The sequence below is a fragment of the Crinia signifera genome, chromosome 3 (genome assembly GCF_055691185.1).
Source record: "Crinia signifera chromosome 3, ASM5569118v1, whole genome shotgun sequence".
NCBI classification, from domain to species: domain Eukaryota; kingdom Metazoa; phylum Chordata; class Amphibia; order Anura; family Myobatrachidae; genus Crinia; species Crinia signifera.
In genome coordinates this window covers 268,730,769-268,757,034 of record NC_139219.1, presented here as the reverse complement: position 1 = coordinate 268,757,034, position 26,266 = coordinate 268,730,769, and the positions used below count along the sequence as shown (strand labels likewise).

The window sequence follows — 26,266 nt, the reverse complement described above, 5'->3', positions numbered from 1 at the left end:
AAATCAAACTGGCTTTGAAGTAAATGATTGCTGCTTTAAAAAAACTAGAGATTTCTTACCAAATCTCTCATTTTCTGATTCTCTCACCCTATTACATAGTATGTGGAGGTTAGTACCAACCAAAATTGTTCAAAGGTAGAACAACTGGTCAAACGGCGATGGCGTCATGGCAACCATGGCTCATTGATGTGCATGAGAAGTAAAGGCTAGCTCACCTGGTCCTATCCCATTCTCCCCACCACCAACCCATCCCCTTGCCAGCCTCGTTCTGTCTGATCTTCGTCCCACCTTATTCCTAGGAGATATGACTCTACTGATTCGACTACCATGTACATAATTAGAATTACATGTCACTATGGACACATATACATGATTGATTAAATTAGTGAGAAAGATTTAGGACCTCCTTGTCTTAAGTGCCTTGGCCCCCAAAGCCTTAATCCAGTTCTTGCACAGGTAAACTCATGCTCGAACAGAAGGGCGCATGTAAGCCCATGTCCATACAGACAGTGGCACAATAAACATTATATTTAACAGTTTTACTATCTGAAACAGCTATCACAAAAATCTGTCATTGAAGAAAAGTACTAAGGAATCGGAAATAAAAAAACAGATTATATTGCAAAATGTTATCCCGTCATCTGTTTTAAATCATCTACCAGTAATGCAACAGTATTTTGTAACAGTTAAAAATTTGATATATATGATTATGGGGTATATTTTAGTTGTTAAAAATCACATTTTCAACATTTATATATATATTTTTATGGGGTGAGCACCGGGCCATTTTTCGGGTTTCGTGTTTTGGTTTTGTATCTGGATTTCCTTCGTGTTTTGGATCTGTATTGGTTTTGCCAAAACCACCCTTGCGGGTTTTGGTTTTGTATCTGGAAGTTTTTCAAAAAAATCATAAAAGCATCTAAAATAACAGAATTTAGGGGTATGATTGTTAGTACATTATTAATGACCTCAATAGCATTAATTTCTTCTTCAGTCTATTCTGAACACCTCACGGCTCACAGTATTGTTTTTAGCCCAAAATGTTGCACAGAAGTAGCTGGATGACTAAGCTAACCGCCAGAAGTGGGCGGCACAAACACGTGGCCCATCTAGAAGTGGCACTGCAAAGACAGACAGGATAGCAGTTTTATAAACTATAACAAATGTTACAGTGCAGCAACTGGCTCCTGTTACTGCGGAAGATTTAGCAGTTTGGTGTCACCCCTCGTGAGTTCCTGCAACCCTGTACTAATGGCACTGGTGTCACATAGTTGGATACCAATACAGTCATAGTGTAGTACATAGTGTGGGTGACATTTAAGTATTCTAGTAGAGTAGATTGAATATTAGTTTGATAATGTTGATTTTAAACTAATTTTATGGTGATGCCAATTGGACATTCATGATGGTGCAACTTGGAAAATAATGTTATGGTGGTCTTGATTGGCACAAATTCTAGCATGAATAAATTAAAAGAAAACTCAGTCACAGGTTTTTATTTTCTGTGTGTAAATATAGCAGGTATTTAGATGCTGATGATGACAATTTTTTAAGTTTCCAGATCAATCAGAGTGTTGGCAATTTGTTTCACAGCCAGCATAGTCTCCCTGCAGGTTGGTTCTAAGGCATGCTCAGGAAGCAGGAAACCATATTCTCCTTTATCACGCAACTCAAAGGCAAAAGAATATTTGATTCCTTCATCATAGGACCAGTCAACAGAAGAGCCAGCGGCTGGGTCTAGAAAGAGAAAATGTACATTTACTACTTTAAGTCATAATGTTATTCCTACTGAACAGAACTAAAATATAAAATCTAAGTTAGAACAGACTAGGGGACACTAGCGCTGTCCCAGGGTCTACACCCGTAGTGCAGGTCTCTGGAAAAAATGGTGCAGTGACCTAAATGATATTCTTACTGCACATGTGCGAAACGACCGGAAAATGTTCACAGCACCATTTTCCTGGTGATTTCAGCAGTGCTACCCTCTGGGACTCCAGAGAGTAAGGGGGATATTTAATCTCCCACCACCATTCCTGTCGGGGGAAATAGCTGTCTTCCCTGACGTCATTGAACAGGGATCTTGGCAGAACGTGTCCGACTACACGGCCGGGAATTGTCGAGCTCCCGGCCGCAGCTTGCCGATTTCCGTCTGCTTCTTGTGGCCATGCCCCCTTCTCGGCGCTCGGCTGGCGGGACATTGATTCCCTCCTGCTAAATCACTGTCGAGCTGGCCGAGAACTGGACAGGTTTACAGCTGTCGGGCCAGCCCGACAGCTGTGACCCTACATTGAATACCCCCCTAATTATTGAAAAAAAATGGATGCAGGGTGTGGGGTGTCCTGTGGACCCTGTGGGCCTGTGTGCACCCATTATAATACACCAAATTGTCTAACCAAATGAGGATATGCTCCTCTACTGGAACACAGCAACTGAAGGAGGTCAACTGTAATAGTGTGTGCACATGGTGAGATTCCCTTGCTATTGGAATTAAGATTCGAGTGCTATTCAATCTTTGCTAACTGTGTACTATTTACATACAATTCATACTATCTACATTCGATGACATGTCTATCTTGGTTTTGATTTGTGCTGTCTCAGGAGCGCGCATCGGGGTCGCAAGGTAAAAAACCTGTGTGATCTGCAAACGATCTGCATGCAATTTTGAGTATATAGTCAAAAACTAATGTCAAATCTCACCGTGTGTACACAGCATAAGAGTAGGGTTGTAGGAGAGATATTAAAGGATCAGCAATTCCTGCAAACATATTTTTCAGAGCCCCCTCTACAGTATATTATATACAAATATGGTCCTGCTGTTATGCTCGTGTTAAAACGTTGAGTATACCGTTGTGGGTACTTGTGTATTATGGCGGCGCCCATCGCATCGCATACCATAACGCATGCGATGGTATGCGATGCAACGCGATTTCGTGCCATAGTGTGCGATGGCATACAATTTTCAAATTGTATGCCATTGTACATGGCATACAATGCCATACGATGCGATGCGATTAAACATTGTATAAGCACCCTAATGGGTGCTTACAATGTTAAATGCACCCCCACGCCACCCCCCTACTATAAATGTGAACCCGAAGCGTGGCGAGCGCAGCGAGCCCGCGAGGGGCGGCGGTACGCGTCCTACGACCTTTTCATACCCCCACTATCCACGTCGGCGTGGAGTTGAGAATAGAAAGTGGGGCGAGCGCAGCGAGCCACCGAGCCCGAAGCGTGGCGAGCGCAGCGAGCCCTGCGAGGGGACGCGGATACCTTCACAGGTATCCGCGTCCCCTGGCGGGCTTCACAGGTGTCCGCGGTATACCTGTGAAGGTATCCGCGTCCGCTCGCCACGCTTCGGGCTCGCCACACTTTCTATTCTCAACTCCACGCCGACGTGGATAGTGGGGGTATGAAAAGGTCGTAGGACGCATACCGCCGCCCCTCGCGGGCTCGCTGCGCTCGTCACGCTTCGGGTTCACGTTTATAGTGGGGGGTGGCGTGGGGGTGCATTTAACATTGTAAGCACCCATTAGGGTGCTCAATAGCACCCTTTAGGGTGCTTATACGATTTTTCATCGCATAGGGGGTCAAAATCGAATCGCATTGCATGCCATCGGGTACATGGCATGCGATGCGTTCATTGTACGATGCTGAAATCGGGCGCCGCCAAAATACACAAGTACCCAGTTGTGTTCTTTTATGATGTGGCTTCAGTCACACCCTATAGACCCTTTCACGGGTCCAGGTCCTGTGTTGCTTTTACTCTCAATCTGTGAATCTTATTTGTATTATTAATCAACTGGAAGCGACAAAACTGCCTTGCTAGCATAAACCCAGTGCTGCTTGTGACATAGTATATCTGTGTGCAGATTCAGTCAAGTTTGAATCTGTGTTAAAAGGGCTCAGTTGTGCGGTTAAAGCCGCAGCCCGGCCAAGTCTGGTACACCGTAAGCGGCTCATTACTGCATCTGCGATGCAACTAGGGTGCAAAATGTACAGAAATATGGCAGACTACTGCTCTCAGAGTGCTTCCATCATGCCGGGTATATCATGCTGTATGATGTGGAGATGCTCATTATGAGGACACATCTCTATGGGAATAATGAAGATTCAGGTCAGATAGAGTTAAAGATGTACATATGAAAATAACAAACAGAATTTAAAATGAGGCAGAAAAGATTGAGAGAAGAGCCAACTAGATCTAGAATGCCAGTGGCAAACGCAATATTTGTAGAGGGGGTTTCCACATGCAGTCCACAGTCTCTCACGCTGCAGCACATTGCAGCAAGAATGAGAGTCTGGTGAAGCTGTAGAAGAACCTAGTAATGACACTTGACATTAATGTACACATTGGTCATTTTATACACTGGATACTGTATTTAATACAGTATCAGATGGTCTATGGCTGTATCAAACATATTTAATATTCATAAGTGGTCATGAAAAGGTTAAACAAACTATAATAAATAAATACTGTACACAAACATAATAGAACAAGTACTGCACTAAGCATACATTCTCCAATGTTACAGTAAGGCTCCTGTCTCTTCTTCCTGGCAGCTGCTCTCTGGTCCTGTGCACTGATTGAGGACCACACACATAGCAAAATTGATAGAAGAAGCTACTTCCACTGGGCATGTGCCACACGTCTATCATTTTACTTAAAATGAATGATGTGGCGGCATCTCTAGTATTATATAGCATTGCTATTGTTGTCATAATTTGACAATAGCAATAGGGGGTTTCTGGTTGCCCAGAAACTCCCCTGCTAAGAGAAGGGGGTTTCCCGGCAACCAGAAACCCCCCTTGCATTTGCCTACATTTCAGCATTACAAATAAAGGGTTTTATTTACTAAGATGGGAGTTGTATTTCAGATGATGCTATGAGCAACAAATCAGATTCTATATATTATCTTCTAGGAAGTTGTAAATAAATAAGAGGTAATTTCTGATTGGTTGCCCATAGCAACATCCTACCTAAACTATGTTCATAAAACCCACTGTGCTTACTTGATATAAGTTTCAAAGTCATACTTACAAATTGTAGTAGCTATTGGTCCATATGTGTAACTGGTATTATATAGGGTGCGCAGTGATTCCACCGCAGCTTTTGCTATGTGTTCCTGTTGGATAAAACAAACAAAAAATATTGGTAAAAACAAAACAAAAAACAAGAACACAGAGGTCAGAATTGTTTTCTGTGCATTGTTCCTAATGTTATTATAGCTTTATGTGTTTTTACAATTATTTTTCTTATAAAATTTCCACATAGGTTACTGACACCATTAAAAAGCTTTGTTTTAAAATGCATCAGATCACTCTGCATCAGTGGTTCTCAAAATCGGTCCTCAGAACCCCACACAGTTCACGTTTTTCAGGCACTCATTACTCACTGAGCTAATTGTTTCACTTGCAGTTCTGTGAGAAGACCTGTGAAACATGCACTATGTGGGCTCATGAGGACCGAGTTTGAGAATCCGTGCTCTACATGAACCACGGTCATTTGAGTAACCCTGAGGTTACTCAGGATGACCAGTGCATTTATGCAGTCGGGGCCCGTGAAACTCCATCCAAGGATACAGCCACTGGCTTTGGCAGACCCAGACAATGGGGCCAACGCTCTGTTTTCGGGAATGCTGGCCATTGCTGCCTTTTCCCGTCCCCAATATCAATCATGCTGTGGCTCAGGGGGCACTGTGACCATTGATGCAGCACAAATTCAGATATGAAAACATCTTAGATATACTCAAACCATAGGGTTTTTGTACATCCGTGAATCATTGACAATATGCAATATTCTTTCATAGATTTTATACGTACCAGTTTGTCATGATTTGGTGGCAGTTTGTAGGTATATCCATAGGGGTACAACAGCAACTGTGAGTATGCATGGATACTTATGTATGCTTGTAAGGATGAAAGGTGCTGACGAATATAGGAAGCTAGAGCTTTTGTTTCTGGTGCAGATTCTGGTGCCCTCCCAGCATAGGCTTCACTACATGGTTCATCATCAGAATCAGGTCCTGTACATATCACATGTTTGCATTATTCCTGTGTACATCACTGTTACAGTGGTCATTCATTAACTGTACAAACAAATATTACTTTTCTTACTTTTTAATAACTTTTTGAACATAATTTGTAGCACACTATGAAATCCAGAATTTCTCACATTAGTTGACAATGCATTGATCATTTACTACAGGGTGGCCTACCCTCCCGGAATGTCCGGGAGGGTCCCGAAAATTGGGTCACCCTCCCGGCCCCCCCAGAAAGGTGGGCAACCCTCCCGGATTCTGGGGGACCTCCGCGCCCCCCCCCCCCTGATTGTGGCTTCCCCCACCCCGGCCGCAGCGTTTAAATTACATTTTCTGACGATCTCCGGAGAGGGGACGGGGCCAAAGTGTCATTATTGCGTCATTTAGCCCCGCCCCCTCCATGGAGATTGTCAAATTGAGGCACTTTCCTTCATGGGGGCGGGGCTTAATGATATCACATTAAAGCCCCACCCCCGAACGCCTGCTGAAAGTCTCCTCTCCGGGCTTCTCCCGGAGAGGAGCTTTCTAAAGTCGGCAACCCTGATTTACTACCAATTGTTCTACTGCAGCAAAAGTTGTTCTGGATAATAATATAGTCAGCCATGTTTGCACACTGTACTACCACCTACTGTATGCATAAGTGAATTTGCACACAGGTATGTGGCGTATACATCATATATATTATACACACACATATACTACACTCTACATACATAGAACAATATTACTTCATCTAAATGCCTCAATGCACTGATATTATGGCTTTAAATAACTGTGTGCAGTTTGTATATTGTCTCCATGCTGAGTAGTACCACTCTTGAGTACTCTGGTTTCTTTCCATCTTCCAAAAATACACTGGTAGGTTCACTGGCTCCTGACAAAATAAACCCTAGTGCTAGTCTACATGTTATTGGGAATATAGGGCCTGATTCTGGTGCACTTTCTCTCTCTAATAAACAAAACAATGTGCACTGCTGGTGGGGCAGATGTAACATGTGTAGAGAGAGTTACATTAGGGTGTTAGGACGGGCTTCTCTATACTAAAAATGTGGTAAAAACATGTTTTTGCCACATTTTGATATTCAGGAAAACCCGCACGGCAAAAGCTGCCGATACCCCATAGAAGCCTATGGGCTTCTTAACGCCACCCAAACCACCCCGTACGGACCTCCGCTGCCTCACCCTGAACCTCCTCTCACCTGTGTCCGGGCAACACAGCACCAGTGACTTCCTCCTCCCTGCACTGTACATCCTCTTCCGGGTACAGGGAGGAGGAGGAGAGCCTGCAGCAGCAGCATCTGGCTGGTAAGGGAGATGATGGGGGGGAGCCACCAAGACCCGATTGCACATCGCTGGCCACACCGCAATGGACAGCTCTTAACTCAAGATCTGTCCTTTGCAATAATTATCGCATATGTTAGGACATATGCAATAATTATCACTGCGGTAGCCGTTGATGTGCGGCGAAGTGGGGGCACGTACGTTAGTGTATCCTGCCCTTAATCTGTTTCTGTGCAGAGTAAGTACTGGCTGCTTTATTTTTACACTGCAATATACGCAGTGCTATTTTTCAGCAGGAACCAGCAGGAACATGGGGGCAGATATATTAGGCTCGGTGAAGTGATAAAGTATCTGTTTTTTATCACCGGCCAATCAGCTCCTACCTGTGAAGTTACAGGCTTGGTTTGAAAAAATTACAGATAGGAGCTGATTGGCCGGTGATAAATACCAGACACTTTATCACTTCACCGAGCTTAATAAATCTGCCCCTGAGTTCCTGAACCTGTTCTGGGATGAAATTTACTTTCCATTAGATAAGTTTTATTTTAAAGTCTCCTGTGAGTGCCTTTTTTTTCTAAATACAATATATACATATGAGTCTCTCTTTCTATACATTTTTGTTACATCGACCCACCCCCAGACTCAGAGTTCCTGGACCTATTTTTCCAGAAAAATGGTACTGAATAATGAATATATGTAACATCTCCAACACATGGACAAAACGTCCATTAGAGAGAGAATTTGCTTTGCAAGTGAACCAGAATCAGGCCCATAGAGTGGGAGCTCCACTGGGGCAGGTAGTGGGACTGATGTGAATGGCCACATTTCCTCTGCAAAGTGCTGCAGAATAAGTGTGCGCTATATAAATGACTTGCTGGTAATAATAGTAATGTATACAAATAAGTGAAAATGTTCACATAGCGGTATTTGGTGCATGCCATATCATCTATATACACACATACAGGCCCTTATTCAGATATTATTGCAGTACAAATTTGTTCTCAAAATGAGCAAACCATGTGCACTGCAGGTGGGGCAGATGTAACATCTGCAGAGAGAATTTGATTTGGGTGGGGATTTACTTCAAAGTGGGATCTTTATTGCAATGTAAAAATAAAGCAGCCAGTATATTCCCTGCGCAGAAGCAAAATAACTTACCCAAATGTAACTTTCTCTGCACATGTTACATCTGCCCCACCTGCAGCGCACATGGTTTTGTCCATTTGAGAAGGAATTTGCCTTTGCAATGCTGTGGAGCTAGCGGCACTAGCTGCCACTAGATGACGCCAGAAGGAGCAAGTCAATTGTTGCTTTGTTCAGCTGCCGAAATTACTGTTATGTTGTTCCGTCATTTTGACGGGCAGGTTACTAGTTATGAATAAAAGTTAAGTAGGATAGGCAAAGGAACTAATCATATAATATTGTACTGAACAGCACCAGATTTTGTCTTCCATGTATTGGGCCTAATTCGTCATTGATCGCTAATTAGAGAATTCACAATCTGTTCAGGTATCAGTTGATGTCCGTCGGTCGAGATCCTGTGGTCGCAATGCTCATGTCAAAATCCCCACTGTTCATCTGCCTCACAGTTGCGATCCCGACCAACAGGGACTATTCTCCTTCGTGGAGGTCTACGACCACCATAGAGGGAGAGAATAAAACCAATGGCCAGCAAAGTGAGCCACCGAGCCCGCAAGCGGCTTTTCTGCACTCCCCCGCCTGCCAGCATACCAGCAACCTGGATTCCGATGTCAGTATACTGACCACCAGGATCACGGATTTCAACAAATCATACTGAACCTATCTGTTCAATTATTGAACGACTACGTTTGTATTGCGCATGCGTGACCACAATTTGCTAATAAATATCCTTATGCATAGCAGTTGCATATCAGTAGCAGTTTGATTGACAGGCAGTCAGTGTTTTGTAGGCGGAAACAAGGCGTTTTCTGGGTGTGTTTATGAAAATATGGTCTCTGATATCAGCGGTGACCACTTGCAGTCTAGTTTTTGAGCACATAAGTAGACTCCACAGACTGGTACAGATGGAAAACACTGTTCAATGGTTCAGGTTTTTGGGAATGGATCTTCGAATGCATCACTATTTGCTATGCATTTACAATTTAGCGAGGAGCGTTTATTCTTTTTTTCTGGGCGGCGATTTTTTGATCGCTTTTTCTCCAACTTGCGATCCACGCTGAAGTAGGCCTAGTATGAAATAACTAAGCATTGCATGCTACTATGGTCGGCATTGTCACATATATAACTTACCTCCCCATGATGAATTAAAGTTCCTGTTGAGGTCTGTGCCAAAACAGTCCTTATTAGATGTCGGAGCCCGGTTCTTTCTCCACATACGATCCTGTACATTTTACAGAAATTGTACTTTTTTATTTAGTTGAATAAATATCCATGTTATATAATGTACTGTTAATATAGGTTATTCTATAAATTGTAGATGTCAGTAGAGTTAGGGAAGTTAAAACCTGGGAATTAAACTTAAAGTCAGTAATGGCATGAGTAAAACACATGACATATTTATATTACTACATTTGAAAAATTATCTCAGGGTTGGACTTATGGTCTACGTAGTACGGTATTCAATGTGTGCCGATAGTTCCGATAGTTAAAAATATCTATTCAATGCGGCCGTTTTCAAGCACATTGATATAAAGTTGCATCTGCATTGTTGAAATTGGCCACTAGATTGTCAATTTCCCAGCCGTTTTCAACAAAATACACCTCTATTCGACAATCCATGTGTATTCTGACTGCTGGAACATTTCCAACAGGTTGGAGGATTGAATTGTGACTGTCGAATTGACGTCAAATTGGCCGATATTCCGACTGTTGGAAAAAACATTGAATACCCCCAATAGAATCTGTAGTGAGCCACAAGGTGCATGGACAATTGTTACAAGGAACTAATTGCGGGGATTCGGTATGAAATTCTGACGATCAAAATCCCGACAGGGTCAAAATCCCGAATGGGTCATAATACCAACGAGGGGCTGCGGTTCACTTCCAACTGTGTCCCTGTCGACATTCGGGTCAAAAAACACTGAAAAACCCCATGGCGACCTTGCGACCTGACGATGGAAAGTCATGTTGACTGTTTCACCTTTACATTCTATATGTCGGTATTTTGACCCTGTCGGGATTTTAAATGTTGGGATTATGTCCTTTTCGGGATTTTAAATGTCGGTATTTTGTCCTTGTCGGTATTATGACCCATTTGGGATTTTGACCGTCGGGATTTTGACTGCATCCCAATTCAGGTTACAGAATTGCAAAATATTGCAGTAAAGCATGATGATAATATCTGAGTTGCACGGCCATTGGGATTGCATTCAAACATAAATTAGGCACCCATCTGATGTAACAATTGGTTATGACAAAATAATTCTCCAAATTAGTTTACAATATTGTCATTTATTAATGGTATCCCATAAGTTAGGCACTTTACATAAAATATCTTTAAAAATATATTTTTTGTGTTAACTGCCCTTTACTTATGGGCAAAAGAAAATACCCTAAGCCACATGTCTTCAAACTGTGGCCCTCCAGGTGTTGTAGAACTACATGTCCCAGCATGCCCTGACAGTTTTGGCTTGCTCTCATAGGAAAAAATGTGGCAATGCATGTTGGAACATGTAGTTTCACAACATCTGGAGGGCCACAGGTTGAAGACCCATGCCCTAAGCAATCCTTTAAATGTATAAGAATTGTACTACTCGTGTTTTATTTGTTTGTATTTCCAACTTGGGATGACAATATAGAGTGATTGTAATTACTTACATTTGTCCAAGACCAAATATAACCGTCAATGTTAAATACAGGTAAGACATGGAAGGTCAGACTGTCTAGCAGTTTAGTCATAGCTTTGTCTTTTCCATATGTTCTTAGTGCCTGTTGAGAAAATAATGAAAAATGTGAAAAACAGTGATGTAAAGATCTCTGAAAAAGCAAATTTCAAATTTATGTTGGCACAATTCTTGCATAGGGGTAGATGTATTAAGCATTGATAAGGGAGGAGAAGTGATAAAGTGCCTGGTACAGTACTTTATCACTGGCCAATCAGCTCCTAAATGTTAAGTTACAGGCTGGGTTTAAAAAGGGACAGCTAGAAGCTGATTGGCCGATGAGAAAGTACCAGGCAGTTTTTCACTTCTCCGTTATCACTGCTTCATACATCTACCACAGAGTCTCTTGAGAGAGGCGCAGATCACTGCAGCTATGGCTGTCATTGTAAGTGCATCATTTTTGGACTAAAAGCTATATACTAATCATTTTCAAACTTCAGTTCTCATTTCACACTGCTGATTAATGGTACTTGAAAGTGGACGTTTCTGTTAATTAGAAGATAATGTTCCTATGGCGCCATAGAAATATATATAATTCACTATAAATTGATGCTCACTGTTTGTAGAATATGTTTCAAAGATGAAGTGTAATACGCTTTTGTATGCTGATTGGTATTGGAGTCACTGAAACATTGCCACTCTATAGTTTATTATACTATTATGTTGACTGGAAACCAATTTAAGTGGTAATATTTTCTGAAATTTAGACTCAGAAAAGGACTTCCCTATATTAATATCTCTGGATAATTGGATTAGGTGCCTTTTGGATCTTTATCATTAATGGAGATTTGTTCTCTTCAGTTGTTATTAATATTTTATTTACTGTACAGGACATATTAATTTTATGTTATTTATAATATTTTGTTACATGATTTTTTGTATTATTTTCTTTATCTCACACACACACACACACACACACACACACACACACACACACACACACACACACACACACACACACACACACACACACACACACACACACACACACACACGGGGTGGGGTGGAGTAGAGAGATGAGTCCTAATAATGATATTAATGATGGTACGTCTGTCCCATATCACACAGAATCTAATTAAAAAGTTATCGCATGATTGTAAACCAAACCATGTGGTTGATATGTACTAAGCCTTGAAAATTTAGAGTGTTAAACCACCAACCATTCAGCTCCTGACATTTTGCAAACACAGCCTTTTACATGACAGTTAGGAGCTGACGGGCTGGTACTTTATCGCTCTCCATTGTATCACTTTTTAAACTTAGTACATATTTCCCTTAGTACATCTATCCCCCTACCTCGTTCACAAACCACTGGCAGAAGGCAGGTGAGATCCATTCTCGTGCATGGGCTCCACATTCGAGAAAAACGCCCTTCTTGGCAGAATTTCCAACCTTTATGAGAAACAAATAAGTAAAGTAGACACCTGCAAATATTACTGATCCCATAGTTGTACCTCTGGGGGACTTCAGCGTACAGTAGTAGGACATATTTATTGTAGTTCTCATTATCAATAACAGAAGGTTCCTATGGGGGCTGAATATGTGCCAAATTTATCAGGCTTCCGAATCCAGAGCTTGGACCTGGTAGATAAAATCCTATTCAGATGGCATTAGCTCATACATGACTTCCCTCCCAGAATGACCGGAGGCTCATGAAAATCAGGTCCCCCTCCCAGGGCAAGCCTCCCACATGCCACCAGACTTCCTCAATTTTCTGCCTCAATTTTCTCTCCCCATAGACCCACAAATCACTGTAATTGCTGTATTGGGGTAGCTGTACCGGGACTGATGACATTGATATTGCCTTAGCAATCACTTACCTTTACTCAGGGCCGGACTGGGACCAAAAATCGGCCCTGGCATTTTGAGCACACAGGTCCACCATTAGTAGTCGGAACTCTTGCGCGGCGAAGCCGCGCAGTGAAAAGGGGGTGTGGCCTCATGGAAAGGAGGCGTGGCATCACAAAAAGGAGGCATTACACATTATGGAACAAACCGTTATGCCCATTACACATTATGGAATACACTATTATGCCATTACACATTGCTGCACACTATATTGCCCATTACATATTATGACACACACCTTAATGCCCATTACACATTATGCCACAGCTTGACAATTTTTTGTAAAATAGGGACAATGACAGTACGCGCCAAAACTTTACACCGCAATGCCTTTTACATGTCACACAGCCATAGTATACCACATGCCCTAATGCCCATTACACATTATACCACACACTGTAATGCCTCAAATCCTAATAAAAGGACCCCATATAAAGTATACTTAAACTAGGACCTGAAACTTTAAATGGAGAAATAGAATGCTTACTCTGAGAGCACAGCATCAGGCACTCTTGTCCTTGTCACCTTCCTCTGTTTCCAGGGCAGCGGGAGCAGTACTGAGTGTGTACTGTGCAAAGGCTGCTGTCTCTGCACCAACAGGCCAGCCAGACACAGACAGTGATCACAACAAACTGACAGCTCTTCCTCCCTCCATGGTCTGTTATGGTCTGCTCCCTCACAGAGCAGTCCACTGTGTCCAGCAGCAGCCCTACTGCGGTAGAGTGACTGACATTGACAGCCGGGAAGCAGGCAGAGGATCCTTCCCACAGTACGGCTGCGGCCCCGGTGCTGCATAACAGCAATGACCTGCGGGCACTTGGCACTCTGCCCAGCCTGCCACTGTATGGAGGTGATAGACAGCGGGGGGAAGGAGCTCCTCGTGCGGCTGGGCAGAGGAGGAACAATGTATTAGCTGCCGCGCAGAGGGGCGGAAGGAGGCGCCGGGCAGTATCCGGGCAGCATCCGGCCAGCGTAGGGCAGGGGGCGGCGGCGCGTCATCAGTAGGTGCCTGTGCACCCCCGTGCGCACGCCTATGATGCTGTCAATATGCTAATGATGCGCGCGGGGGGGACGCCATGCAGCGCAGCGCACAGTGAAGCCCAGGAGGCTTCAGCAGCGCTATGGCTACTGCAGTGCAGCTAAAATCGGCCCACACAGAAGTGCCAGATGGCCAGTCCGGCCCTGCCTTTACTCATCACATAGACAGACTTCTATTACAGTCCGTGGATGTGTGAATACTGATAAATGTCAGCAACCATTAATTTCTTCTTGCTGGCTGTGATATGTTGTGATAAGAAATTATAATGATCAAGCTAAAGCCTGATTATTGCCGATAGGAGCCCGTGATTAGCATTGTGTCCAGCCATCCCTGAGGTTTGGCTATCAATTTGAGACTATGTGGAATAGGCCCCTTGATAAATATATATAGTAAGCATTGCTAGTCCAGATTAATAACAGCAATGCACTGTAGAAAATACACCATAGTCCTATGCATATGCATAATATATCATTATAGTGCACAGTCTAGAACTTGATCCCTAGAGGGGGTGGAGCCTTAGGCAGTGGGGCCAACCAGAAATTTCATTACTGCCCCTGTGCACCAGTCTGACCCTGCCACATGTGCTAAATCTAAAACAAATCACAAAAATTCCACCAGGTATTGCAAACCCGCTGTTTAGTTCATATACCCATACAAGACTCGCTATTGATAATATATATTTTGGATACATATGATTTCCTCACCATGTAGGATGTAGGAAGTTAAAAGACAGAGCCCAACATCCCTTTATGGAGAATCCCGACAGGGACTCTGTAACACCTAACACCCCTTTTTACAACACTGTAAAAACCTCGGTTTTTGCCTCGTGGACCTGGTTCAGCGGCGGTGTAAAATGTCCTGACCAGGGTGGAACATGGACAGGACTTGGGTAGTGTGCGGTGTAAATGGTCCCAGCCCGGGTGGGACATCCGGGTAGTGCTGAAAGGATTCCAGAAGCATTGGATGTGCTTTTTGGAATTCTGCACAGTGCATTGCAGCAGTGGCAAAAGACAGCAGCCGACGAGGGCTTAAAGGAGGAGGGTGAGTGATTTCCCACCCCTTCCAGTGATGGGCAGGCAGGCAGAAAAATTTAACTCCCCATGGGCAACAAGCATTTGACTCCCCCTAAGCAATGCGCTTTTAATCCCCCTTGGCCACAACCATGTAATCCCCCTGGCTACAAGCATGTAGCCCCCTATGGCAGCGAGCATGTAAACCCCTATGGCAACGGGCATGTAGTTCCCCCAGAGAATATTTGAACATTCACATCAGTCCCTGCCCCAGTGGAGCTTACAATCTATATTCCTTACCACATGTACACTCACACACAGTAACCCCCTATGGCAATGAGCAGGTAACCCACTATGGAAATGGGCATGTAATCACCCCTAGCAATGAGCATGTAACCCATATGGCAATAGGTATGTAATCCCCCTGGCAACAAGCAAGTTTTTGCCTAATTGACCTGGGCAGAGGCGTAACTAGAACTTTGTGGGCCCAATAGCAAAAATTTATAATGCCCCCCCAACTCAGGTCTCTACCAGTGCGCATCAGTATTGGGAACAGTAAAAGTGTAGATATTTTTAAAATAAAGAACGCACACATTCTAAAAAAAAAAAAAAAAAAAGTGTGTGGCCTCGCTTCAAAGGGAAATGCCCCTCACACATTATGTGACACACCGCAATGCCCATTACACATTATTTGACACACCGCAATGCCCATTACACATTATGTGACACACCGCAATGCCCAATTACACATTATTTGACACACCGCAATGCCCATTACACATTATGTGACACACCGCAATGCCCAATTACACATTATGTGACACACCGCAATGCCCAATTGCACATTATTTGACACACCGCAATGCCCATTACACATTATGTGACACAACACAATGCCATTACACATTATTTGACACACCCTGTGCAGAAAGCAGCGGAGGCAGGAAGGAGGTGAATGGATGTCTGTGTGCGACATCCATTCACCTTGCGGATGGGGGCTAGCGGTGCACGGAGGCTGGGGGCAGCCCAGCAACTTACCTTGGTGCTGGGCTTGCCCCAGCATGGTGATCACTTGTCCTGTCAGCGCTACCCCCATTTACACTGTGGATCAGCACCGCATTGTAAATGGGAAGAATCCCGGATCCGACCCAGATTGGAGCCATGTTCCAAATAACGAGTTGTATCCGTGATTTTGGTGTAAAAGAGGTAAAAATTGGGTATGAAGCTGGTTCCGACCCTGGAAACTCCCGTGTTTGAAGACCAGGGTCCGACTAGGGATTTTGGTGTAAAATAGGTATGAGTGACCTAACCCTCTCCCCCCAACTGCTAACCCTCCCTGCTTGCCACCTAACCCTAACATGCAGGGGGTTCACTGGATTGCTCAGACCCAGGGCTTAAAGTGGTCATGCAGAGGTGGGGGAACTCATTTCTCTGTGCCACCTAATAACCCCCCTCCCCTCATTACACAGGGCCAGTGGTAGGGGTTTTGGCATCCCCCTGCAAACTAGAATGGTTTTCTGTGAGAACTACAGTGCTAGGCCAATGTGGAGGTTAAAATGTTCCACCTCACCATTAGAGGTGGTGGAACTCAGTTCCACCCCGTTTCCCCGTTCCCCCACTTTAACCCCTGCTCAGACCTCTTGAGAGCTTACTTAAATGGGGTCAATCCTTTGAGCTGAGAGTTCCCTTGTGGCACAGTTGTTTTGGTGCATGTTATTTATGCAGCAGCATTATAAAAATCATTTGTTCAATGATTTCCTTCTAGGAACACAGCAGTCTATCAGTCTGTTTCTTTTTATTTAAATTATGAAAATGTAATAAAAGATTTTTTATATATTGGTATATGTTCTAGTAACAGGTAATAACAATATTCAACGAAATAACAATATTACAATTAAGGACACATATTCAAGACTCTTTATGGATCTACTGTATGTACCTTTGCATTTTCCTGTTTTATTTGGAAAATAGAAAAATTCTGTATATCATATACGTAAGTTACATTTACAGTATGTTCAATAGAGCAGAAATATTAGAGATATCAGAGGAACTCTGTACCTTCAGTACAGGCATGGCGCGCCCCTCAAACGTCTCGCCAATCAGTTCTAAGGACGCCAGTTTTGGATATTTTAATGTTACAGCATACATCCACAGAGCAATCTGGTGGGAACAGTGAGTTAATGCATGCTATTGCCTGAGGTCTCTGATATTGTATAACCGATATGATATTTAAAAGGACGATAATGTCACTGACCTCTTTCCACTCATAGTAGCGGGTGAAGACCTTCTTATATTTGCTGTCTTTATTAAATTGGTTCTCAATTACCTCTTGTAAATTATGGAAAATAACTCTAATGGGAAGTAACCATAACAGTATCTAAAACACTCAAAACATCAAATTGAAATTAAAAGAATTACAACAAATTTCTGTATATTTTTTCTAGTAACATTTCACCAAGATCATATACAATTGTAGGGTATGGGTCATTTGGTCGACCAAATTAAGGTCGACATACATTGGGTCAACCAGCCTTAGGTTGACACAGGGAAAAGGTCAACATGTCTAAGGTTGACAGGGTCAAAAGGTCAAAACAGGCTTTTGGTCGACATTGGAAAGGGTCGACATGGGTTTTTCACTTTTTTCTCAAATGTCAACAAAGACGCAGTATTGGTGAACACGTCCCCTCACACGGCTTGCTGTGCTCGCCATGCTTCAGGTACAGTGCCTCGCTATGCTTGGCACACTATTATATTCTCCCTCCATGCCCTAGTGCAGGGGTCCTCAAACTATTTTGCTCTGGGACCCCATCAGGCAATAAAAATAATTGCAGGACCCCAGGATTTACTGCTGAATGGTCGCCACACATGTGAGGTCAGCAGACTGCACATACATGGCAGCATTGTGGAAGCACAAAATGATGGGAGGAGTCTAAAATAACAGACAATTCAACAGACTCCTTGAATTGCTGACGAAGAGTAGAAAAGTCATCAACCTGATGGTCAGCAACATGGAGTCCCGACCCCATGCTGAGAAGGTCGGGACCCACTTTGGGGTCAGGACCCACAGTTTGAGAACCGCTGCCCTAGTGGATGGTAGGGCATGAAATACCACCTGGCTGGACATGTCGGCTAAAGAAAAAACGGGTGAAGACCTTCTTATATTTGCTGTCTTTATTAAATTGGGTAAATTATGGAAAATAACTCTAATGGGAAATAACCATAACAGTATCTAAAAAAATCAAAACTTCAAATTGAAATGTATATGGATGTGGAGATCAGGATTTACCAGGATCTCAAAACGGAATTCTATTGGCTATCCGACTGTCACATGCTTTGGAGCCAAAACATGTGACAGCTGATAGCCAATAAGATCCCATTTTGAGATCCCGGTAAATCCAGGTACATCTGGTTTGCACATCCCTAGTAATGGGCACCCCCAGATATCTGCCAGGATGTGATGCACACTACAAGCTCCATTGTGGCAGCATTAGCTGCAGGGAGTTTATCTAGTTCGGCGTTCATGGGTCTGGACCGTCTCAGCTTCTATATCTGTGTTGCTTGTGCAATAATATTGAACAAACTATTGTCCTGTTTCTCAATTCAATTTAGAGACAGTAAACATAATGTTTACATTTACATGATACTACTGTGCATAACCTTCATGAAATACTTGCTTGTATTCAATTTGTTTGTGCTCAAAGAGATCCACGATAGTTTTAGATTGTTTGGCATTGGCATGGAAGTGCACACTGGTCTTTGGGCTCACACGGCCAGGAGATTCAGGCTTCCAGAAATTTAGCTAGAAAAGTAAATTTGACAAGAAAGTTAAAGGAAATGGACAAGTTTGTCATCATTATTATTATTATGTTTTTATTATTAGGAGGCCATAAATATACCAATATCATTGGTAATAATTTTACAATGCATTAAACCACTCAAGAAACACACATTTCTTATTTAATTCATGATATAACTTTGCATATACGATATGCATTTTGTAAAACATGTAAAGAACCCAAAGGAATGTGAATTGCTTCAATGCCCACTCAGCGCCGGTGCAAGGCACCTCAGCGCCCCAGGCAGGGGGGAGCCACGCCGCCCACCTGGCTGCTCCGGCTACCGGAGAGTCACCCTACGGGAATGGGGTGGTGCGGGCGCCGCAGCAAGTCAGCGGTAGTGCAGGTGACTTGCTCCGGCGCACCGGCAGGGGGCAGCATGTCAGCCGTGGTTCGTGTTCAGGAGACGGACGGGAGGGGAGGGGAGTGCTGGCGCCGCAGCAAGTCAGCGGTAGTGCAGGTGACTTGCTCCGGCGCACGGGCGGGCAGGGGGGGGAGAGGTCAGCAAGTCAGCGGTCGCGTGGGTGAGCAGTGCTGGTGGGGCCTTAACTGGCTTTACGGGGGGGAAGGGGTGCGGGCACCACTCACCTTGCTCCACGCCACTGACCTGCTCCCAAGTGCCGCCCTCCAGTGGCCGGCGCCCCAGGCAAATGCCTAATCTTGCCTAGTGGTGGCGCCGGCCCTGTGCCCACTCCATTTATAGGTAACTTCTTCTTATGGTGCCCATACATGGTGTGAGGGCGCCATGCAATGTGTACTCCCGCGGGCATCCCATCACGCAGCACATAAACTCTGTGCAGCCCGTGCTTTTTAATTAGCTTTGGATCGCATCGCACACAAATTGCATGCGATTTGATTGCATATGATACGATGCGATCCAGTTCAAAACTCACGGAAATATTGTACCGTGTATGGGCATCTTTATATTTTACTATTTTTATAGTGACTGATAGTCACCAAATAATAGGAACAACAAACTTATCAAAAGATATTAGGTACTATTAGACCACTGAGTACTGTATATTGTGCACCAACCCCTAAAAGTAGAAATATATCCTATTTTGAAGTGTGTATAGAAGACTTACAGATACCAGTGGCGTAGCTTCTGTAAGGCAGCCCCCGCCGCCGCTTGGGGGAGCAAGCTACAGCGCTGTCTGTGTGGGCGCCGGGTCTCATGGCCGTGACCAGGAAGGAGGGATTCCCTGGTCTCCCTGTCAGTGCAGCAGCGGCTGGCGTCTAAACTCAACCTCCCCTTCCTGCTAGCGTGCAGCAGCGTTCAGTGTCTAAACCCACCCCCACCCACTATTCTGTGTGAGCGCAGAGGCGGCCGGCTTCTCCGTGCCAGGCTGGAGTGGGCTGGGGGAAAGGTGGTCTGTCCCTAAGTCTATGGGCAGCGACGCAAGCAGACTAAAGCTCCTGCAGCCTTTCAACTTACAGAAGCTCCCGTCCCTCCAAGCAAACAGCGCATGAAGGTGGGAATCCTCCGCGTATACACTGACAGCCTGGAACTCCGTACGCACAGGCTGTCAGACTCAGTCAGATTTATGTTTCTGCTACAGGAAACTTGTAAAGGAACTATTCCCTTGACATGCTGGTGAGTCCTCCCCCTCCAAAGACGTGTTCTGTGTTCAGGGCAGAGAGTTTAACTCTTTGAGACCCTTCTTTACTACTGATGCTTTTTGCTTTTGAATGCTCCTGCTGAAAAATGTAGGCTTCTTATAGTATATATATATATTCTGTACATAATTTTTTTAAGTTCAGGCGACGTGGATGTTAGTAGGAATTTTGCTGCCTTTGAAGCGCCTGATAGCCTGTATATATTTTATATATTTTGTGTGTGTGTATATATTAAAGAGAGAGAGAGAGAGAGCGAGCTAGTGGCAGGTCTGGCACTCCAAGCTAGCAAAAGATCAACAGCTCCTGGCGCCCTCAGAAATGGATAACCAGCGTGTACAGAGGTGCGGCACTCAGGACAAATGAAACCGACTCACGGAGAAGTCACAACTTGGTTTCATTTGTCCTGAGTGCCGCACCTCTGTACACGCTACATATATATATATATATATATATCTGTTTGACTGAATTTCATCACCGCCCCCACCACCTCCCCCTCTTTGGCATTATGTGTATAAAACTGCTTATACTACTGTTAAGAGGGAACCGTCGCTCAGGATGCTGATAGTCAGAATACAGATGCCAGCATCACAGAGATGGGAATCCCAGCATTGGAAGGTAAGTATATTTAACCTACCCCCCAAAATCCTCCCTTCCCACAGCCTGACTCTAAAGGTGGCCATACAGTACAGTGATGTATCACAGGAGTGTATGGCCACCCAACCCGCCCTGAGCCTCCTGGGAGAGGAGCCGAAATGGAGGTCGCAAAGGCAACAGGTCCAACCTCCAGCTCAAGTTTGATGTGCACAGGACCGTGCATTGGACCTGAGGTGGATGTCAAACACATTAGATTCCGGCCAATTTCTCAGCCCGATCTGTCAGGATCGGGTGAAATTGGACTAGTGTATGGGCACCTTAACTGTAATGGTGGGCATACATCAACCCGATTTGGACCGATTTCGGCCGATTGCGATCAATCAGCATGATAAATCGGCCCAAATCGGTTCTTCATGACATGGGGTCGGGTCCGATGCGCGGTCCCGTTCGTATCGGACCCGGCCCCAGGGGTCGGACCGGCGGAACATCCGATGTAGGTCAGTCGGGGCAGGCGGCTGGGGCCTGGGGAGGAAGAAGCAGTGGGGCAGCAGCACGTTACCAGATTGGGGCGGGCGGCGGTGACCATCAGTGACAGTGTCACTCTCCACTGTCCAGCGCTAGCGGGCGGGCAGCCACGGCTATTACATCTTTAAAATAACGTGTCAAATGACTGCCCGGCTTTTGATTGGCTGAGATAGAGCACTCTCAGCCAATCAGCGGCCGCGAAGGGAGGCCACTGATTGGCTGAGAGTGCTCTATCTCAGCCAATCATTAGCTGGGCAGTCATTTGACACGTTATTTTAAAGATGTAATAGCCGCGGCTGCCCGCCCGCTAGCGCTGGACAGTGGAGAGTGACACTGTCACTGATGGTCACCGCCGCCCGCCCCAATCTGGTAACGCGCTTCTGCCCCACTGCTTCTTCCTCCCCAGCCGCCCGCCCCCACTGCTCCTCACCGCCCTGCAGCTCCCTGATATTTTTTTTACATGTGATAAATCGCATGCGATTTATCACATGAAAAATGGCACATCAAAGTCCTCATCGTAGGTGAGCCTCCCGGGGAGCTGCCGGGCGGCTCGGAGGAGAATAGGGTCCGACTTGTCCTTAGGACAAGTCAGCTCTATGTATGGGGGCCTTTAGCCTCTCACCTTGCCGCCTAAACCTAACCCCCCATCTGCAGCCTAACCCTAACCCATTTTTGGTGCCTAAACCTAACCCCTTCTCCTCACACCCCCCCCCCCCAGTCCCCCTACTATTGCCTAAACTAAGCCCCTCCGTCCCAGTCCACCTGCTCCCGCTCCCCGTATACTCACAAATTGGGTTGGAGGCTGTCTGTATTCTGGCATCATCATCCTGACCCTTTCAGAGATCCGGTGATGGTCTTCTGAAGGCAGTCAGGATGATGGTGGCAGTATATTAAATGCTGGAATCCTGACTGCCGAGATGTTAACTGCACCCCGTATAAGAGATGCTACTACTGTGGCCATTATGTGTTTAAGAGGCGCTAATACTGTGGCCATAATATATATAAGGTGCTACTACTGTGGCCGTCATAAGTATAAGCACTGCTACTTCTGTGTGCATTAGGTGTATAAGTGTGGCTACTACCTTGGGCATTATTTGTGTGAGCAGAGCTACTACTGTGGACATTATGTGTATAAGCATTGCTACTTCTGTGTGTATTATGTCTATAATCGGTGCTACTACTGTGGGAATTATGTGTATAAGTGGCTCTCTATTATGTGTATAAGGGCCACTACTATGTGTCGTGACATGAATAAGGGATACTACTATGGGATATAATATGTATCAGGGGTGCTATGTCTGGTGTAAAGTGAATAAAATAGTGCTAATGTGTGGCTTAATTTGAATACTTTTGTGTAGGCAAACCCTTTCCTTTTGAGACCACAATATTTTTCTGGTGCATGTTATGTCCCTTTTTTATGTATGGGGGAGAGGGCTCAAATGTATCTTTTGCAGGGAGGCGCCGAACACCCTAGCACCGGCCCTGGTGTGGAATAATGTGTTATGGGCATTACATTGTGTGGTATAATGTGTAATGGCATTACGGTGTATGTCAATGTGTAATGGGCATCACGGTTTGTGACATAGTGTGTAATGGGCATTACCGTGTGGCATAATGTGTTATGGGCATAAAGATATGTGTCATAATGTGTAATGGGCATAAAGGTGTGGCATAATGTGTAGCAAAAAGATGGAGCAAAAATGACAACAAAGGGCCATGAGTCAGGCATTTATTTTTCCTGTGGTTGCCAAAGTTTGAATGTGCAGATTGTAAAACAGGTATAAGGTAATCTTTTTTGCAAGACCACAGCCCTTGCAGCAAGGCCACAAACCTGTTTTTCAGAATGTGCGCACCATAGGTACATGCAAATGCTTTATTTTGCAAATATCAATTTTTACAGTTCACACTGGCAGCCATATTGCCTAAAACCGCCCTGTTTGTTTTACCAAAATGCTATGGGGAGGGGGCGCCAGGAACTTTTTTGGCAGGGGGGAGCAAAATTTCTAGTTACGCCACTGACAGATACATAAATACATGGAAAACATATGCTACAGTATATAACAAATATTAAATAACTTGGATATAATACATGCAGTATAACAATGAAGTAATAGGTACTTAAACATGGGGCCTGATTCAGGCCTGTTCTCTAGGCTGCGTATACTTGCAGCCTAGTGAAGCGGTAAGCCCCGCCGGCTGCCCAGCTGAACTCCCACCCCCTCGCTAGCATGCGAGGGGATGTGTACAACAACAAATCCCCTTGCATGCGGATGACTGGGAGAGAAATCATTTGGCAGTAGCAACCATCAAATGATTTTTCTCCCCTGAACTGACTTTTTTACTGCGGAAGTGGTTGAATTCGGGGTGGGCGCTGATGTCATGTGACATCAGCCACCCACTCTGAGCAGGCATTGACCAAACTGCGTACCCAGAGGAATGCCCATCATTTTTGCTGGGCGTTCCCCTACTCCAGCTACCGGGGGCTGGAAAAAAGTTAATAGGTACAAAGCTTTGACTAAAATGACATGATTACGCCCTGTGTTTTACATACAGTATTTATGTTTATAATAAACAGCCCACAGCACTCGCAATCAGATTTCCGGGCGGGGGGGGGCACGGAGGGGCGGGGGGAGGTGGAAGGGGAATTTGCATATGGGAACCCCCAGCAGTTCATGGGCATTCCCATTAGAATGCTGAGCGTTCCCATGGTAGTTCTCTGATTACGTGGGTGCAGGGGGTGGGCAGCTGACGTCAGCGGATGTCAGCTGCCCGCCCTGTCCTCGGCCCGGGCACCCGCTGGTCTGAGACACCATAGAGGTGTCTCAGATCTGTGAGCGCTGAAGAAATCATTCGATAGCCGGTGACCATTGAATGATTTCTCCTCCGCTCCCAAGGCTGCAAATGAATGATTATGTAAATCATGAAATCATGCCTGCGAGGGTTCAGGGGGGCGTGCGACTATGCAGGTGGCATCTGGGGGACTTGCAATGCTGCAAAATTTGCAGTCTGCAAGTCAACTAGAATAAGGACCAATATGCCTCAAAGCCCAATCTTCCAATCTGGGAGATGCACATTCATTATAATACTAAATAAAAACTTTAAAAACAAGCACTAATAAAAATGTAAATGCATTTATCATAAACACACTATTGTCATATGTCCCAAATTTAAGCCAGGTGGAATTGAGGCTCCCACGTGCGACCCCCGTCGTGTGCTTACATAAAGAGGTGTGGCCACAGGAAAAGGGGCGTAGTCTTAAGGGAATCACTACACACACTAGGCCACTCCCCCACTTTGCTGCTTGCCGGGTGCACACACCCAGCATTGTGGGTGGGGGGCAGTGGCGGATAGTCACGCCCTTTGGAATGCCCAGCGTTCCCATGAAAATGCTGGGTGTTCCCATGGAAATTGCCCGGGGATGTGGGCATCGGGGGCGGGCAGCTTACATCTCCGGATGTCAGCTGCCTGCCCACTTCCTTCCGAATGCCCACGCACATCTAAGGTTATCTCAGAGTAACCTTAGATGTGCGTGTGCCTTCCATCATCAGCGACCATCATGTGGGTGTTCCCCCACAGCCTGTAAAACATCCATCTGCAGCCCATGCGAGTGTACGTGGCATGCAAGGCAACCCGGCGTCTGGTGGACTCGCAGAGCTGTGAATTTGCAGCCTTGCGAATCATCCAGAATAAGGTCCTATGTGTATACATACACAAACATAAAACGCATACCTTCATTTTTTTCGCCAAATGTTTAATGAAATCCACTTCATTTTCATTTTTAGGTCGAACTCGGAAGACTTTTTCACTAGAAAGAAAAAACAAACTGCATTCAAACGGAAACAACATTTTTGTAATCAATTTAGAGTGAAAATAACAGATCGATCACATAATGAAAAACGTCAAAGATAAATACAAAAAAGGCAGAAATGATATACTATATTGTAGATACATATGGGTAAATTTACTAAGATCATAATTTGCAAAGTCATAGTTTAGATTCAAAACAAAAGTTTCATTATAGATAGAAAACAGACATTATAGTGTAGATCAGTGGTTTCCAAACTGTGTTTCTAGGCACCCTGGGGTGCTGTGAGGCTCTTGCAGGAGTGCCTCAGGTTGGTGACCCAGGACCAAATCAAACATTTTATTGTTAAAGTGATAGGCAAAACCAGTGCTAGTGGCTGCCAATCATCAAACATGTGGGCAATTAGAAGAAAAACTGTACACCACTACATAACTGAACCAAAGGAAGACAAGAAGGCACAATTTACTTAATATCATATTTCCCCCAAAATGTATCAATACAAAACTGTTATCCTAGTGGTTCCATGAAAATTATGTTATACAAAACATAGAATGTAGTATAGATACAAAGCATATGTTATAGTATAGATACAAAACAGAAGTTGTGTAGTATAGATACAAATTATAGGTTGTAGTATAGATACCAAACAGAAGTTGTAGTATAGATCAAATCTAAAAGTATAGATGCAAAGCAGAGTTATAGCATAGAGACTAAATAGAAAATACACTATTTTCAGTACTTATCAAACCGGCGACTGGTTGGAACACAAAGAGTGACCACAGTACAAGTCAGAAGCAGTAGAAGTTTCAT

General features: G+C 44.4%; 1 protein-coding gene across 1 annotated transcript; it reads right to left on the bottom strand.

Annotated features, from left to right (window-relative positions):
- Positions 1 to 1,513: 1,513 nt before the first annotated feature.
- On the bottom strand, positions 1,514 to 26,266 carry LOC146062999 (mast cell carboxypeptidase A-like). The gene is made up of 11 exons (XM_083175004.1): positions 26,196 to 26,266; positions 25,381 to 25,456; positions 18,754 to 18,878; positions 17,334 to 17,430; positions 17,138 to 17,239; positions 12,479 to 12,574; positions 11,118 to 11,228; positions 9,591 to 9,681; positions 5,821 to 6,023; positions 5,039 to 5,123; positions 1,514 to 1,737 (listed from the first exon to the last, which is right to left on the bottom strand). Exons 1-11 carry the CDS (start codon positions 26,264 to 26,266, stop codon positions 1,550 to 1,552), a joined length of 1,245 nt encoding a protein of 414 aa, XP_083031130.1. The 3' UTR covers positions 1,514 to 1,549.